Source organism: Chanodichthys erythropterus, chromosome 4 (assembly GCF_024489055.1).
Source record: "Chanodichthys erythropterus isolate Z2021 chromosome 4, ASM2448905v1, whole genome shotgun sequence".
Taxonomy (NCBI): Eukaryota; Metazoa; Chordata; class Actinopteri; order Cypriniformes; family Xenocyprididae; genus Chanodichthys; species Chanodichthys erythropterus.
In genome coordinates, this window is record NC_090224.1 from 10,100,660 (window position 1) to 10,119,355 (window position 18,696).

Below are 18,696 nucleotides of genomic sequence, written 5' to 3' on the forward strand. Positions count from 1 at the left end.
TTTCTAACATCTAATATCTTTTTTGTAGTGCACTATTGAAATATGCTGATGGCAAATGCACAGAGCAAAGTGCTGTTATATCCTCAAAAACAGTACAGTGAACTAATCGTTTTGACACTAAGGAGCACAATCTACAAGACAGCTTAATGTAAGAGATCCCTGTGGTCTTGACTGTGGGCAACACTCTAGGGAGAAAATGGTAATATCAGCTTCCTCTGTAGGATCCCTCCAGGCCCACTCTGGAGGACAAGAGGGTTTGTGGCAGCAAAGGCTCTGGGTTAAGGGATCATCTAAGCCTCTTGAGGCTTCATCCTGGATTATTCAAACTGCCACTTGAAGCTCCATGGGAATAGGCTCTCAACATGAGGTTGAGCAGAACACAGAAAGACGGGGAAAAATGTGAAACACTCACTTCATTTATGAGAAACTGTAGCTGGATGACGGCTGCTCCACTCTCGTGCTGACAGTAACACTCCACACCGGGTCGGCCGAATCTGAAAGGGTTCTGAGTCAAGGAGAGAGTCAGGAAATCGAGGCTAACAAGATAGTGACAGTTTTGGGTCAAAATCTGAACATGCCACTTATTGTTTCTGCATTTTATTCTAATTTTTTTAATTAAAGGCACTGTTCCAGTTAAATGCATGTCAGTCATTGTTCACCCTCTGTGGACATACAAGTTAATTACCTCTGCCAGTCTCTCTGGCATTGCTGCTAGCAATGAAGTCTGTCAGTCACTGTCAAATCTTCTCTCTGAAAGTCGACAATAAAACATAGCAGACCACTTTATAAGAATTTCTGTTGTTTTGACAACATTTTCCAAAGTCATAGGCTCTCCCTGTCAAAAACACAAAGGTCCCAATTTACCAGAACCCAAATAACACATCCATCTTTAAAATATGTTTTTCTGTGCGGTAATAGTACTGAAATGTTTGTGTTCCATGGACATTTAGTTTGTATATTCCTGGTTTTCCTGTGTTTCCTTCCTGTTTCCCTGAGTTTCCTGTGTTATCGTCACTAGATTGTTACCTTAGTTATTGATTATGTTGTACATCTGTTTCTATTTTAATTCTAGTTTTCATGTGTATACATGCCTTCAGTTTATTCTGCCCAGTGTTCGGTATTGTCTTTACATTGCATGTTTATGTAAAGCTGTCACGTTCTTTTATTGTTGGACTGCGTTTTTTGTTTTCTTTTGATCAGTAAAGTTATATGATGCAATTAGATCCATATCTCCTCATCTTCATCTTCATTGTGGCTAAATACAAGAAAATTAAAGTATAACAATTAATGTATTTTATAAAATCTGTACCCGAACCTAACTGACCCGAATCACTTCTTACCCGAATCCGACGTGCATATTTGTTTTTTCAAAAAGAAAAATGACCTGAGACAAACTAAATAAAATTAGACCCGAGTCTGACCCGATTACATTTTTTTAGAACCCAACTGGACCAGAATGTAAAAAGCTGCAATGTCTGCACAGCCTGCAGCCCTGCATGCCAGTGGAGAGCGGGTGCAAGATGACTTTGGAGGCTTTTATAAATCTAAGGGGGACTAACAGGGTGGGGGATGGAGTTCTGTGGGGATGTGTTCTAGCTGAGCCTGAATGAACCTATTTCCACAGTGACGTGTCATGCAGGCGCAGTAATGCTGTATGATATATCTAGCCTATCACTTTTATTTTATTTTTCCATGTTTTATCCAAAATATTTACAAACTTGTTAACTATATGTGTTGAAAGTGGTGAAGGGGGTCAAATTGAATCTGAGGTGGCATAAGTCAGATCTGCGGAGTCCTTCTCAGTTGAAATCACATTCAGTTTAGATCGCTTTCCGCATTTAAATCGCATTCTGAGGATGGCGCGGTGGGTCCTTCAGATCATTGCAGGGGGGCGTCAGACGGCGGGCCTGTAGCGGGGACTTTTTCAACCGTGGATGACACAGACCAAAATCAGAGACGACAAATAAGAACAAATAATACCCATTTTCTTACCTTATTTGTGAAAAATTCATTTTCCGATACTTCTTTGTAACATTTACATTAGCTACGTTTTTAACCCATGTTGCCAAATAATGTAGCCTATAGCTTACTTATTGTATGTCAAACATGTAGGAGAATATGTTTTCCATGAATTTTCACAAATTGTTTTGTTTGAGGAAAAACATGAAAATATACAGTTATGGTTTCATTTTTGTTAATTTGAATTAGTTGATTAGTTTGGCCTCGACTGCATTTAGATGGTTTTCTGTAATCGATCTGGCAACAGCAGATTGTTTTTCCGCTTGGCCGAGCACCTCCAAGTAGAAAAACTGCTCATAAGTGTTATGTTCCACCTCAAATGACAGGAAATTTATATTTATGTTAATATTAAGAAGCAAATCCCCACACTCATTCTCTTGAATGGTCAGGGTTTATGTTGAGCATGCGCCGCTGCTGCATGCACCAGTAGCCTATCCTGGAGGGTTTGGTAATATAAACATAGAAGCACATATTGACAGAGAAGAAGGGGGATAATAATGTTGTCATATGTATTTGTTTTTAATAATACAATATTGTTAAACACCTGAAACATATAGTGGAACAGGTTTTCTCAGGTCTGTTTAGTAAAAGCACATTTATTTTAAATTACCCGAGACCTGAGGCTACTAATATCAGTCTTGACCCATGACCGAGGCACTTGTCAAAGTTTTTAACCCGAACCCGCTCGGGTCAGACCTCGGGTTTCCGGATTCAAGTGGACCTGTGAATACCTCTACAACCAGGTCAATCAAATCTTTCAGAAAGTGTATGAGAGGTGCAGAACTTGATAAAACAAATAAAAAACAAAAATAAAAAAAAAACCTTTGAGCCACTGAATGCTGTGTATTTTAAATTTGAACAAATGCTGTTAATAGTTATAAAGAGGGAATTTAACTCACAAAGCCACATATTTATTTATTTTTTAAAAAATGCTCACAGAAAGGTAATTTAAAACTATTTGTTCTAAAAGTTAGCGCTAACATCGTCCATCATTATTAATAAAAACTTGCATCAGAAAAAAGCATTTTGTATTAATGCCAACTGCCAAATAGTTAGTGAACACTAATTTCTCAGCAGGCTCATTGGGTGCCTGGCACGTGGTGTGTGAATGTGCGTGTCTGTGTTTGTGCTGTAGAGATATAATTTGATGATAACCTCTACTGGGAACCTGGGAACTGCACACATTCATATTTACACAGCAAGGAGAGACAGAAAGAGAAAAGGAAGGAGGCAAGAGCAAAATGCATATATGCATATGCAATCATGGTGGTGCAAAATAACAATTAAAACAGATTAACAGTGATCACTAGAGCTCAAACTGTTGGTACAGAGACACGAAGCAGACAGCAATGTACAAGCATGCATAAAAAAACAATGGCGTGTAATGGCGTCTCACACTCGGAAGGATTACAGACATAGACACACAAATGTCTGATGTTTGTGCGAGTATTATGAGAGAGAAATGTTCATTACAGGAATGTTTCGATCGAGTTTTATGTGCCCTCGATCCGATCCCATTCATAGAATTAATTCTATGAGGTAATTATATTTAGATATATAGAAAGATAGATTCATACTAAAAGCCAAAAAAAAAAAATTGATTTCATGAGGACATGTACATTTAAGTGTACATCAATTGTAGCATTTGAGGTGCTAGAATTACTTTGGTCAGTTTAATTAAAGGTGCTAAAGAGGTTCTTTTTGTCGACTGAGTTTTTGATATGAGCGCATGGGTAAGAACAACCCCCCTCCTTTACAGCTCATTTAGAGGGAATGCCTCACAAAACTCGTGCACGAGTATCGAGTGTTTACCATCGGCATTCGCTGTGTTATTAAGCCGGGCACACATTTAACGACTAGCTAAAACATTCTGACTATGCTCAACATACAGCGATTGTTTCCTGCTCCTGAAGCAGATTTATATACTTTCACACGAAATTTGAACACCGACTGTATTCGCAGACTGAACGCAACTGGCTCTGACTGGACGCATTTGAGCGCGATCAGTCATAAGTTACTCCTGTCTCCTGACAAAAACATTGCATGCGGCGCCTGTGGTGTGTGGAAAGTTACTGGAGCGCGCAGCCGTGCGTTTCTCACACGGATCGTCGTGGCAGTGATTGACAAGCCAGAGGGCCAATCCGAGCACGTCTCTCACATGAATCGTCATGGCAGATGATCGCGTAAAAGATTGGCTGATGTTTTTAAGGCCCTACCTCGTGCACAGATGATTTATATTAATATTATTCCTTTCAGTGCACCTAATAAATAGTCTTTTATCAGTTAGTAAAGACAGTTTCAAGTAATATTGCAAAAATGTATAAAACAAAACATTCTCTTTAGCACCTTTAAATTAAACTGATATCTATTATTCTGAACATTTTGCATAGCCCTAATGTTTGTGTCATTTTTTCACAATTTCTACAAGCTGTAACAGAATGTTTGTGGGTGCGGGCGGGAGTAGATACAAACATTGCGGGTGCGGGCGGGAGTGCAACAAACAATGGCGGGAGCAGGCGTTAATGGTCAGAAATTCAGCGGGAGCAGGATTAAGAAAACAGTACTGCACAGGGATCTACACTGTTGCTCTGAAATGACACTTTTTAAACTGCATTTTAAAGTTGCACTGTAGAGTGCAGACGGAGCAGCCTTCATCAATCACCAAGAGGAAGCCAATACAGTCATTCAGTGGCTCATCCCGTCCATCCATCACAGACACTTTGAAGTGACAGGGCTGGAAGATACCGGAGGAAATTTTGTGTGCCGATAACGGCACGCCTTGAATCCTCATACATCCCTCCGACCACCTGTAGCCGTCTGCATTGGACCCCCATCATGTAATGAGGAAACACACACACACACACAGTGATCAGATGATATGGTGAGGTCAGGGGCAATCAAGGTCAAAAAATAATGAAAAGAGAGAGAGAGACAAGAAATACTGGCAAAAAATGCTATTGCAAGAGAGAGGAGAAGTATATCGCTGAATGAATGACAGCACAGATCTGAAAAAATTTCAAAAACTTCCTAACATCACAAACATGTGGACAAGAGGGCAAAGCAGAAGACAGAATGTAAAGGGAATGCTAGAAAGAGAAAGACATTGCTGACTCTATGCCCACACGCAATAAAGTCCAGTGGGCTGTTCAAGGCTATAAAGAAAACACCTTTTAAATCTTTTCATAAACAGCAGTGAGCACTATAAGATGTTGCCATCCATTACTAGACAGTAACCATGCATTAAATGTATTCATTATGGCTCTGTTCCAAAACCTAGTGAGCTGTCTACAGAGGCCGCATTTTAAGGCATCATAAACACAAATGCTGTTCCACAATGTAGGCAACTAAATTATACATAAATTCAAAAGGCTTGGCATATATCTTTTATAATGCTTAGTGAAATAAGTAAATCCAAAATGGCAGATGAGGTGAGAGGAACATTGATTATAGACTTATATTTCATTTGACGCTGGCAAGCAATGATAAAAAGGCTACACTTTATTTTACAGTACATGTACTGGTAAAGCGCTGGTAATATGAGGTAACTACATGGGTTAAGGTTAGGTTTAGGGGTAGGTTCAGGGTTAGTACCTAGTTATAACCCAGTTGTTGTAATTGCTATAATAAGTACATATGTACATGCAGAAAAGGTCTGTAAAATAAAGTGCTACCATAAACAGTTTAGTGTAATTAAATAATTGCTTTGTATTTATCTTACTAACATGCTAACCTCAAACTCTTTTGAAATCAATTGTGAGTTGAACCACATTTTGCAACCGTGGATGATTCATTTTTAAAATACTAACTAATGTTTTGCTGTTTTTTTCCAGAGCTGTCTTTCAAAATTTGCATACATGGACATTTTTCTTTTCTCCACATTCTTGGATATATCTTCCATGTGATAGCTAAGGTCTTGTGTGTTGTATAGCTTGCGCTTTACAACATTTTAACATGGCAGGAAAAGACACTATGTGGCAAAAAAAAAAAAAACCTGACTGGTTAAATATTAAACAACTGTCAATTAAAACATTTGAATGAGATAAAATGAATGAACGACAAACAGACATATTTTGGAACAGAGCTAAAGTGTGATATTCATGAGTTTGCGGTTATATCAAAAGCATTAAGACAGTCAAAAGTAGGCTAAAGGAGGGACAGAGAAAAAAGCAAGAAGAAACAGAAAGCAGCCTAGGGGGTCAATAGTGACGTTTATTCTGCTCTGACGTCAGGAGTGTCAAGTCATGCTTTACCCTAAGAGAGACAAGGCAACACACAAACACATGAATATGCACACCGAGAGCTAACATGTTAGAGTGAGTTCCAGTGAAGCTGACAACTGAGTGTGAAACACAAGCTTACTCTCTGCTTCTTTCCCATGCTCCTGGGAATGATTAATTTGTCTAATACGCTTTCTAAATAAATAAACTCCAGAGGCACGTTTGATTTATTGGGGACCCAAACAATTAAAGTTGCAAGCACTGTGGCTGTCGCTGCAACAAACTGACTTCACCTTGAGCATGCTTCAGTGCTCATACGCTCTCAAACTAGCCACTCTGCAGATACACTTGACACACAGCATGCTCTATTAAAACATCCTGGACTCAGCAACACCGTAATCAGCTAACATGCAACCAGGGATGATTCATTTTAATACATTTACTAATGTTTTGCTGTTTTTCCAGAGCTTTCCTGTCTTGGGAATTTTGCATACATGGACATTTTTCTTTTCTCCACAGTCTTGGCTTCCTTCCATGTGATATCTTATAGAAGTTTTTATGTGTTGAATTAAGTATGATAGCTTGTGCTTTACAGATATGATTTTCACACAACATTTTAACTTTGCTGGAAAAGATGCTGAAAACTATGTGGCAGAAAAATAAACTGGTTGGATATTAAACTCAACTGTCAATCAAACATTTTTGTCTATGCAATAGACAAAGGGATAAAACGAATTAATGACAAATAGACACAAATACAAAAATAATAGATAGGAAGATGGATAGGTAGATAGAAACCTCCGACAATTCAAGTATTACCAATATTGTATATCATTTGCAGGTATCAGGGAGCCGCTATCAATATGTGGGGTACTGAAATCGCTTTTGAATGTGTGCTCGCTTTTCACTTTCGCTTTCAAATTCGCGATCACGCGTACTCTGTGTGTGGCTATTTCAAAAGCATTAAATCCTCCACCATCGTCTTGTCAGTCATCTCTCCTTACCCCTATCACATGATAAGTGAAATCTGACTGCTGCTGCACTGTGCTGCGACTTAGTTCAGTTCAGTTTATTCATCCCTTAAAAATATAGTTTGCAAAGCAGAACGTCTGTTATCCAACTGAACTAAATGGTTTTTATTTCTATAAAAAAGCAAAATGACAGTGGGGGCAATGCTGCAGTGGGCAAGTAATGTAATAGGTACAGATAGACAGACAGACAGACAGACAGATAGACAGATAGACAGATAGATAGATAGATAGATAGATAGATAGATAGATAGATAGATAGATAGATAGATAGATAGATAGATAGATAGATAGATAGATAGATAGATAGATAGATAGATAGATAGATAGATAGATAGATAGATAGATAGATAGATAGATATTCTTGTTTATGTGGTCATCTCAGGAAGAAAGACAAACTGTAAGAAGTATACAGGAGGACTCAAATGAAAGAAAGTGCTGTGTGCATCATTAAAAGCCTCTCTCCCTGTAGGTGGGTGTGATTGATTTCTGGAGATTGGCCAGAGAGTATTAATGACCCTGTTCTTCAGGCTAAATTTAGATCTAGCGTTCACCACTCACAGAGGATGATGTAGACCCTCTAAAACACACACGCACAAATACAAGAGCTTAGAAGCCTGCAAAGGCAAAAAAACAGGCAATAGAGGGACAGGGGAACTGAACTGAAAAGCTAGTAGATTCTTCTGTAGCAAGAGGCCAACAGACAAAATATATAGTGCAAAGTAGAAGCACTACAGTCTTTAAACATTTTCAAGGGCTTGCCAAATTTGAAAGTGGGACCTTCTCAGTTGTTAATGAGTTATATAAGCTGAATTAGTTAATTAAAGTTTCTAATAAAACTAAATTTGTGTTTTTTAAACAAATCATATTAACATTCAATTGCAAAGATCTAAACGCAAAGTGTAAAGCGCACGGCGCAGGTGCACTCAGGGCGTGTCTAAATCCACTTTTGCTATTTTAACGACGGAAAAACGGTCCGTGCGCCGGGGCGCATTTTTGAAATGGGTTGTCCCTATTCTCTTAATGAGTAATGGGCGTAACGTTCAATAAACCAATCAGAGTGTCATCTCCCATTCCCTTTAAGAGCGAGATGCGCTCGTGCCATGGCGGATTGCTATTTACATGGCGGAATTTGTTGGCGATGAGTCAGTTAATATATATGTGTGTGTATTGGCACGATTGTTCCATTAATTAGACAATTTCGTTCATCATCATAAGTAGTAATAGGCTGAATTGAAAATAGGTAGCCTAATTCTAATACACGCAAAGACTATTCATCATTACATTTTTATATTTATGTAGCCTACACAATAATATTCTTTTACACTGTAATCCTTTTGTTTTTAATATTTGGCATGTTTGTGTGATGCGCATCCCTGTGTGTAATAAGCAAAGTCAACGCGCACAGTTTCTATCAACGCGCTCTAAGAAAAAAATATTGCGCCATTGACTTTAGACCAGGTTTGAGTTGGTCTATGGCGCAGTCTATTTTCAGCTCCTTAAAATAGCAATGCGCCGCCAATGCGCCTGAACACACCTCTTTTTTAGACCAGCATGCCCAAGGGCGCACTAACTGGCGCTAATGCATTTACTAATTTAAGGACGTTGCTGAACGGGAAAACGCAAATGGCGCCGGACGCAAACTAGCAAACACACTTGCGCTGCGCCTTGCATCGCATTGCGCCGGGTGTATTATACACTGTAAAAAAAATCCCGTTGTTCATCACAAGCAGCTTTTCCACAAGCTGAGGAGGACAATAATAATATATAGAAGGTGCATACAGTGTCATTCACACACACACTAAACACCATCATGGTAACATGCATGAAATTTTAAAAATGCAATCAACATTAATTTAACAACATTAGATGTAACATAAAAACCTAATGTACATAACTGATTAGAAAAAAATTAGAAAAACTAAGAAGAAACAGAGTTACTTCAACAAAAATATATCAAATGTGAAGTGTCACGCAGGGAATTGTGGGAATGTCAATTTACGTTTTTTCACTGTAAATTTTACAATGAATTGTTATTTTTCACTTCCAAAAACTGTGAATTTAACGGTATTTTACCGTAAAATTACATTAAATGTACCGTTAGATCTATTACAGTTATTCACCGTATATAGTACGGAAACTTTCTGTAAACCAATTAACAGTTTTTCACCGCAGCATTTTTACAGTCTTTTACTGTTAAAATCACGGTAATTTTTTACAGTGTAGGGCCCATTAGCTCAAATCAAAGATTACAACTAGGATATACAGCTTTAGGACTTTGCTACAGGACATTGATACAGCTCACAGTGCTTTATCTCATTCGTATGAGTCTGTGAAATGTCTTCTGACTGTATCTCTCATATCAAATATGCTTTGCGTTTAAGATGAATAGATAAATAGATCAAGACATAATCGATGGCTGAAAGAGAGAGAAGGACACTGGGTATTGTGAATGAAATAGGATATTGCTACCCATGGGAAGCAACAAAAGACATTCCAAACACCAAATCAATCAACATTTCAACATAAGGTGAGGCTGTGAACCGTGTATGATGCTGTATCTGATACCCTGTGAGAAGTCTCAAATTCACAAGTCATTATGGCTGTTGAATAAATGTTTTGATACAAGGTGTCCTATTAAAATGCATTGCCCCATGAGGGAAGGTTAGACTGGTAACTGCAATGCATTAACATACACGAAATGTGCACCAAGCACTAGGAAAATACAAGTATCGGATCTGGATTCCGTATCGGCACATACTTAATATTCAATGACTGGGATCGGATCAGGGGTACAAAAAAAACTTTTTGTAGAAAAGCTACACTATTTTGAAATCACACCGTCATGCTATTAAAAAATACAGTTTGTAGCATTGCTTCCATTGGTAAGTTTCTCCTCAGCACTGGAACGCACACAAGCAAAAACGTCATGCTTTTTGGCAAGGCGGTCTACTCTGACTTCAACAAGGTCATGGCGCATGCAATGCTCTCGCAATAAAGATGGGTAATATTTAGCTTTTGATTTAAGAAATGGAGAGCCAGCTCACACTGAGAGACTTTACTGTCTTCTCTCCTGCATTTCCTTTTAAGGGTACAGCAAAATCAACTGCTCTTTCACTATCTTATCTGTCCAAGGACACCATATAGCACACACAGTCAAGAATTCCAACACTGGAGCAATTCCCAGGGCAAAGTACCGATAAGTCAGTCATTAAAAGGATGGAAAAGAAGGAGGAGGAAAAAAGAAGAAAAGGTGAGTACAAGAGACAGAGGGAGAGACAAGTGGGGAGATGGAAGAGATAGATGGAAATAGTGATGGAGGGAGGGGTAAAAGAGAGGGAGAAAGAGGAAAGGGAACAAATGAAGAAACGATAACAGAAGATAGAGAAGCAGGTATAAGAACAGAATGTCCTAAAGTGTTGGCAGGGAAAACATTCTGTTCTGGCCGCTGATGATTTAACTGAGTTTTGAATTTGCCTCTCTGTTTTTCAGATTGGGCATAGAAGAAAATGATTAGCTATTTTCAATTAGCATCAACAACTTGTGAATAAGTTGAAGAGTTGTCCGTGGGCAGCAGGCCAAGTTAATGAACGTTGGTCTTAACCAGCTCCATCAACTGGTGAAAAGGAAAATTAAAATTAAGTATGATGAATGTGAATAATAAAACGTACAAGCACTGAAACGTGAAAGAGCAAGACAGAGAAAGAGAGAAAAAAGAAGTCATGTCACTTTTGAGTGCTTACAAATTGTTGCTGACCCCTCTCAACGAGCTTGAGGGTGAATCAAAAGCCAGAACATTAGCGAGCCTGTGCACTGACCCATAATACCTCAGTCTCTTCCAGATTCTAGAGAATTCCATCAAGGACAAAGCTTCTGTGTGAAGCCAGCAGCACTATTCAGCTCTTCCCTCTACCCATGAGTCAGCATGCTGCCTGGACAAGAAACATCCTTCAACACTATCTAAGAAATGCCAACTTGCTGCAGTATATGTTCTTTCCTTTATTCTGTTCTATTTTCTCCAAACTCCTAATGCCCCTTTATTTCTTTTGGTTTGTATTAAAGGGATAGTCCACCCCCAAATTTTGTCATTATTTACTCACCCTCGTGTCATTCTGAACTAGCATGATTTTGAAACACAAAAAAAGATGCTTAGCAGAATCTCTAAACTGCTTTTTTTCATATAATAAAAGTGGATGAGGACAAAAGTCTATTAAGCTCAAAAAAGGACAAAAATGCACAATAAAAGCATCACTAAATGACTTAGGCATTATATTGCAACTTTAGGCCATATGGTGTGAGGAACAGAATGAAATTAAACTTATGATTCACAGAAAATCTTGCTTGACATCTGTGACCACCATTTACTTTCACTGTATAGACAAAAGCAGCTTTCACATCATGCAATAAATAACTCTTTTTGTGTTCCATAGTGAAAAGAAGTTCACACTGATTTGGAACATCATTTATTTTTGGTTTGAACTGTAAAAAAAAAAAAAAAAAAAAAAGACAAACTAAATAAAAGAACACAACCAGCTGTAATGCTGTAAACAATCTGTTGATAAGCTGCTGCTTGTTGGTTAAATTGCGTTAAACATACATACCACCTTTTTTTTTTTTTTTTTTTTTTATAATCTCTTTTATAAGCATTTTTATAATCTCCTCCAGCTGTGATCTCTTCAACTGCACCCCATTAGCAACAAAATAAACCAGAAAGAGAAAACAAAATGAGTTTTCCGCCTCTGGAAAAGAACAGTTAGGCACAACCAAAGGCTGCATGAATCTAACAACCCTCCCCTGAGATGTACTGCGTCTCGCCTGCAGCAGACAGGGGTTAAGAGCGTATTTCAAGGACATGACTATCGCTCCTAGATACATGACGTGCCCCAGTGGGACAGGAATTCTTCCACGGTTAAGCGGTGAGATTTTAGCACCAAACACCTCCAAAAAACACGCTCAGACTTAATGCCACCTGATGATACGATACCCTCGCACACTACTTATATGGCATTTCAGCCAACGCAAATTACCGTGAATGACAGTCTCCTGATTGTCTTGACCTTTACTGTGCTTGTCCTCCTGCCATATTGCATTAGACGGCGTGTCTGCATCAGAGCGTACGTGGGGTGGAACATATGGACACCGCTGTGTATAATATCATTACCATCTCCATCAGACCACATTGACGGTCCACTAACACCTCATACGCACACCACGTGAAGGACTAATGGAGACGAATGAGATGAGGATGGGAAAATGAGAGGAGGAGTAACACTATGCAGTTTATATAGCAGCCAGTAATGCAGATAGGGAAAAAGACACTGATTAGTTTACAGTTTTAAGCCTGTTCTAACTGGTGCTTTCACCAAAACTTTCACAAGCCACTCGCAATTTTTTACAATCTACAAGATCTCATCTATGCAAGAGAGCTGGATAACAATAGGCTTGTTCGAGATGAATCGGCGCTGTGCTAACTGATCGGCGTATGACATCAAAGTACCGCGAGAGCAACTGGAGAGCATACGACTCCTTATTCTTTTGAATTGCTCTCACTGTACTTTGATGTCGTACACCGATTGATCTGGGCAGGGCCAATGTATCTCGAACAAGCCTATTTACTTGCGGACATATGTACATCAGAGGAATTAGCAAAAAAACACCTGATTGAAGTATGTAAGATTACTGTAACATTTGCGTGGCTCTAATAATGTCTAGTAAAGTCCCGCCTTCTAAATAAAAGAGCCAATCACCAATTAGTAAAATCATTGTGTCATTGCAGATGTCATTAGAAGCTACAGAGAAACTCATGTCTCGTACTTAGGACTGCACTGGCGGGACCAACCAGAAAAATGTTTTTTTGTTTTATGCTAATTTAACACAAGAAACATAATTTATGCGACAGTTCATTCTATTGCTGATTTAAAATATGTTATTTAAAGGAGATTTTGGCCAGCAGTTTTTAAGATTGTAGTATTTACCCATTCAGATAGATAGTTGGTCTTGCATACCCAAAATTGATGTCTGGAGGTGTTGCAAATATGGCCATCAGGTGAACTGACTTTTCTTGAAAAGGACATTGCATCTACACACATTTTCAGAACTTAACGATATAGATTTTTTTTTGGCTGAAATATTTTTTACTGGCTCCACTAATTTTATTTTTTGCCATGTGTATTTTTATATTTGCTAGAAATTTTCAACACATTCTGTGTATTCCAAGATTATTAGAAGTCATTTTTATACAAATATCTGGTAGCCACCTAGATTATCATTATCAAATAAGGAGAACTTGCAACAACATACACTATAAAAAAATTAACGTGATTTTAACTGTAAAATATTGTAAAACTGCTACATAAAAAATGTTAATAGGTTAACAGTAAGTTCCCCTACAGGGAAAAACTGTAAAAGCTCTAACCAGACATTTTATGTAATTTTCACAGTAAAATGCTGTAAATGTTAAAATTTTTAGAAGTAAAAAAGAACAAATCAATGTATAATTTACAGTCAAAAACTGTAAACTGATATAATATTATGTGACACTTCACATTTGAAAGTATTTTGTTTAAATAATCATGTTTCTTAATAGTTTTTGTTATCAGCTATGTACATAATTGGTTTACATCTGTTGTTTAATGAATGTTTATTGCATTGTGTAAGTGTTGTGGGTTACCATGATGGTGTTTTGTGTTTGCGTGAATGACTCTGTGCACCTCCTTTATATTAGTATATGCTTCAGCTCGTGAAAAAGCTACTTGTGATGATCTCTGATTCTTCATGTGGCTTTCTCTTTTACCACCTGCATTATTATGGTAGTTGTCAGTATATGTTAAAGGTACAAAACAGGTTTTAGTAGTAGTATGCATTGTTGAATTTACTAGTTTACATTCAAATTTTCTTGTTTGTAAATTACAGTTTTATACTGTAAAATTTACAGTTTGTCCAGTAAATGTGTTTACAGTTTTTCTGTATTTTTTTACAAAATTATTCTGGCTACCACAGCTGCCAAAATTATTTTGTAAAAACTACAGATTTTTTTTTTTTTTCAGTGTAGAATACATCACAGAAAACCATTTGGACATACAAGATCAATGAATATTAAATAAAGCAGCAATAGCCCAAAAGGGCAAGTGATTATTCCGCCAACTGTCCTGAAACACTCTCACACTGGCCCCAAGCCAGCAGGTCATCCTTATTGTTAAGCCCCGATTGTTCATGTTGAATCCTAAACAGTCAGCCTGAATTCTGTCCCCATCCGACTGACTGGATCCAGCTTTGGCGTCAATGAAAACCTTCCAATCTCTCTTTCTGATATCCAAGTCTGCATGGATGTGCGTATTATGTAAATGCTGTTGTGTTGTGGTGGACGATGTCACAAGAGCTTTGAGCTAAAGCTGACGGGTTAGAGAACAAGAGAAGAAGAAAGAGAAGGGTGCACAACCCCCACCAGCCTCCTCTTCTTTTCCCTTTTTTCTCTCATTATCTCTCTCTTCGTTGCATGCTGTCACTTCCTCCTGCAATACATTCATTCTGTTCTCTTGAATACATGTGTAGCATGTCCCCCTTTAATGCTCTGACCTTTGTCCTCAATGCATGTCCTCCAAGGATATCAGCTTTTTGACTCTGAGACATCTGAGACACACACATACAGTCGCTGTTCTCCAGAGCAATGTGTATCCTGGCTTTAAAAGCACTGCCACACCCCTTCAGTGCTCTGCCTTCCCAAAGCTCCTCCAGGCTTTGTTCTAAAACCTCAGCATGACAGTTTGATTGGCGATACAAAACACAGCTGTTTACTACACCCACAGGACACAAAGTTAAAATCGGATAGAGAGAATCTGGAATCTTTTTAATGATTTGGGTATGCATCTACCACTGTTAAAATCACACACACATAATTACATCCAATAAACAGTGACACAGTGAACAAAGACTTGCACAGACATATGGTGCAGTTCAAAAATCTGAGACCAAATTGAAAAGCTCTGATTCAAAATCTTATTCAAACCTGGAAATAAACAAAGTTGCAGGATATAAAACAAAGAAACATTACGGCATGACCCGAATAAGAAATACTAACAATTCTCTACTATTTCTCCGAAATGAAGCTCAAAATGCTATGTAACATTCTCAAATTACAGGTGCTGGTCATATATTCACACCTCTCCTCTCTTCCTCCAGACTCTGGGACCCTGATTTTCAAAGGAAATGCAAAATTTACTTTCATCAGAGAACATAACTTTGGACCACTCAGCAACAGTCCAGTCCTTTTTGTCTTTAGCCCAGGCGAGATGCTTCTGACGCTGTCTGTTGTTCAAGAGTGGCTTGACACAAGGAATGCGACAGCTGAAACCCATGTCTTGCATACGTCTGTGCGTAGTGGTTCTTGAAGCACTGACTCCAGCTGCAGTCCACTCTTTGTGAATCTCCCCACATTTTTGAATGGGTTTTGTTTCACAATCCTCTCCAGTGTGCGGTTATCCCTATTGCTGGTACACTTTTTCCTACCACATCTTTTCCTTCCCGTCGCCTCTCTATTAATGTGCTTGGACACAGAGCTCTGTGAACAGCCAGCCTCTTTTGCAATGACCTTTTGTGTTTTGACCTCCTTGTGCAAGGTGTCAATGGTCGTCTTTTGGACAACTGTCAAGTCAGCAGTCTTCCCCATGATTGTGTAGCCAACAGAACTAGAGTGAGAGACCATTTAAAGGCCTTTGCAGGTGTTTTGAGCTTGAGTTGTGGCAGGTGTCTTCAATATTGAACCTTTTCACAATATTCTAATTTTCTGAGATACTGAATTTGGGATTTTCCTTAGTTGTCAGTTATAATCATCAAAATGAAAAGAAATGAACATTTGAAATATATCGATCTGTGTGTAATGAATTAATATAATATACAAGTTTCACTTTTTGAATGGAATTAGTGAAATAAATCAACTTTTTGATGATATTCTAATTATATGACCAGCACCTGTATATACGATACGATGTTCATAAGGTTTTACCCAAATACTTTTCTTTATTTTTAATTACAAAAATGCAAAACAGAAGCATTTAGTCTCAGTTATTTAGATGCCACTTAATATCTTTTAAACACAATGACATTATGTAAATATCCTAGAGTTACAACATTTTCTGCTAAATGAAGCTGACACGATAGCCTTCACAAACTGTAATACACAATTCTGCTCATGCTGATTTTACAATGTTTATAAAAGCAGTATTTACTCACAAAGCTTTCACACACACCTGCACCATCAACACTTCAATACAGAGGGCACAAGGGTGAGATGAGCTTTTGTTCAAACACACACACATACTCATAGAGCACAGTGTGCAACTTTGGGAAGTGCATTAAAAATGTATGGTTCTGCAGCAACTGTGTAATAGAGTAAAAGGCCAGAAGAGACTAACAGGAAGACTCCTGTGTTCTCTTGGTGTCTGCGCACTGGTGAAAGTACGTCTAATGGGGACAATGAGATCTGAGCACACAAAGCAATTCTATGAAAGCGAGTTCAAATATTTAATACTACAGAATAAATTTCCAGATATGTTAGTGAAAGGGATTTTTTTTAGCCACTTCTCATTATTCTCCCAAGGCAAGCTTCACTATTAGACTACTTTTGCTTATACTTAGGGGTTAGAGACTTGACCCCTTAACCAAAGTATTAACCTTCAGCAGAAAAAAAAAGATTAGAATGACAGATAGAATGGCAGATACAATGATAGAGAAAAAGATAGATAGATAGATTTACAAGCTGTTCACACATTGGCAATAAAATAAGTGATTAATACATGAAAATTCTTACATATAGCCCCTTTAAACAACTGTTCAGTTGAGCTGGCCCTTGTTTATGTGTGTCTGTTTGTGTGGGTGTTTGCCCTGTCATAGGAGGCCGCTGTTCGCCAAACATGGCCAAAGAAGCAGCATGTGGGAGGTTGCAGAAAAAGCAACACTTGGACCAGAAACCCTGTTTAAACTGTGACACACACACACAATGCCACCCACATTACACTTTCTATCACAAGTGACAAGATTCTGAATACTGAAATAACTGCCCTTCTGTCTCGATTCAACGTTTCACTCTTTCCTATCTTCCATCTAAATCTTGCATGTACATTTGACATTACAGCCTAATAGGCATGCCGAACTAATCAGACACATACACACAAACATCCCTGTGGCCATAAACGTTCCAAATCACACAGGTTCAGCATAAGTGTGCATGTAAGTGCAAATTTGAGAGAGATATGCCAGCCGTGTGCCTCAATAAGCATTAAGAAAATGGTGACTCATCATGCCACACGTTACACGTGTACATCTCTCTCCTCTCTCTATAGGGTCTCTGTATGATGTAATGATGACAGCAGTAGAGCAGTGCTCTTGGCATAGGTCAGGAATTAATATCACAGTCACTAGCATCCATAATGCGCATGTGTGTGTGTGACGTGGGGGAAGGGATTTATGGCATTGCATCTGCACTGATTGCGCTGTGTACTTCTGTGAGACTAACAGCACAACAGATCAAAATCACATCCTAGAGATAGTTTGTAGCAACAGATATCAGTCACAATTATGCAATAAATGCAAAATCATTTATACTGGTGGTAAAACAGAACAGTCGTTGGAGCCAATTATGTTATTTGAGCAAATATTTTCTCTTTATTTTGCTTTTTCCTGTTCATCTTTCTGGATTTTCTGTCAAGTATTAATCTAATGGGCTACAGCAAATGTAAAACGGGTTAGCGCTGGGGAATTAAAGTGTGTGAGACAGCAAGCAATTATGCAATTGTGAATTAATATAGAAATTCAGTAATAAATAAACTGCTACAGCTCCGGTGTCTTCTTTGCAGTGTGAAAAAGAAGAAGATTTTACAAAAATATCATTGGTTCTTAACGCCATGAGGGGGCTAGCTCATATGGCAGGATACCTAATAAGATTTTACACACCAGCAGAATACTAACTTTCAAGGAGCCCAAGAAAAAGCTGTTTGCAATGCTGGTTCAAAAACGCATCATAATATAATATCTTTTTTCTTTTTTTTTTTTGATTATCAAAATAGCCAACAGTAAGTACAAACAACAAATAATACAAATCCATAGTGGTAGTGTATAGGACTGCACGATTTATCACGATTAAACCGCATGCGATTTGGCAAAGGCTGCTTATCCAATAGTATCCAGCTGCAGACCCGAAGCACCACAGTTTCAGAACGGCAGCCACAGAACGGAAGTGAGGGGCGGGGCTTAAACAGTCATATTTGCACTACCCATACATGTCATTTTCTTTTGTTAAATATAAGTTGTTTTTACATGGATTTTGATTGGATCGATGTCTACAGTATTTAACAACAATACTTTTAAATAAAGTCATTTTTCTGTTCATATAGGCCTAATATGCATAATATATCATGATATACAATGAGGAGTTTTAA

At 38.2% G+C, this 18,696-nt stretch overlaps 1 protein-coding gene across 1 annotated transcript in view; it reads right to left on the reverse strand.

Annotated features, from left to right (window-relative positions):
• The window catches only part of stxbp5a (syntaxin binding protein 5a (tomosyn)), a 105,372-nt gene that overhangs the window by 63,684 nt on the left and 22,992 nt on the right, over window positions 1-18,696 (reverse strand). The window contains exon 3 of the mRNA XM_067383074.1: window positions 413-494. Within this exon, the coding sequence (XP_067239175.1) occupies window positions 413-494 (82 nt within the window). The remainder of the gene's footprint in view (window positions 1-412; window positions 495-18,696) is intronic.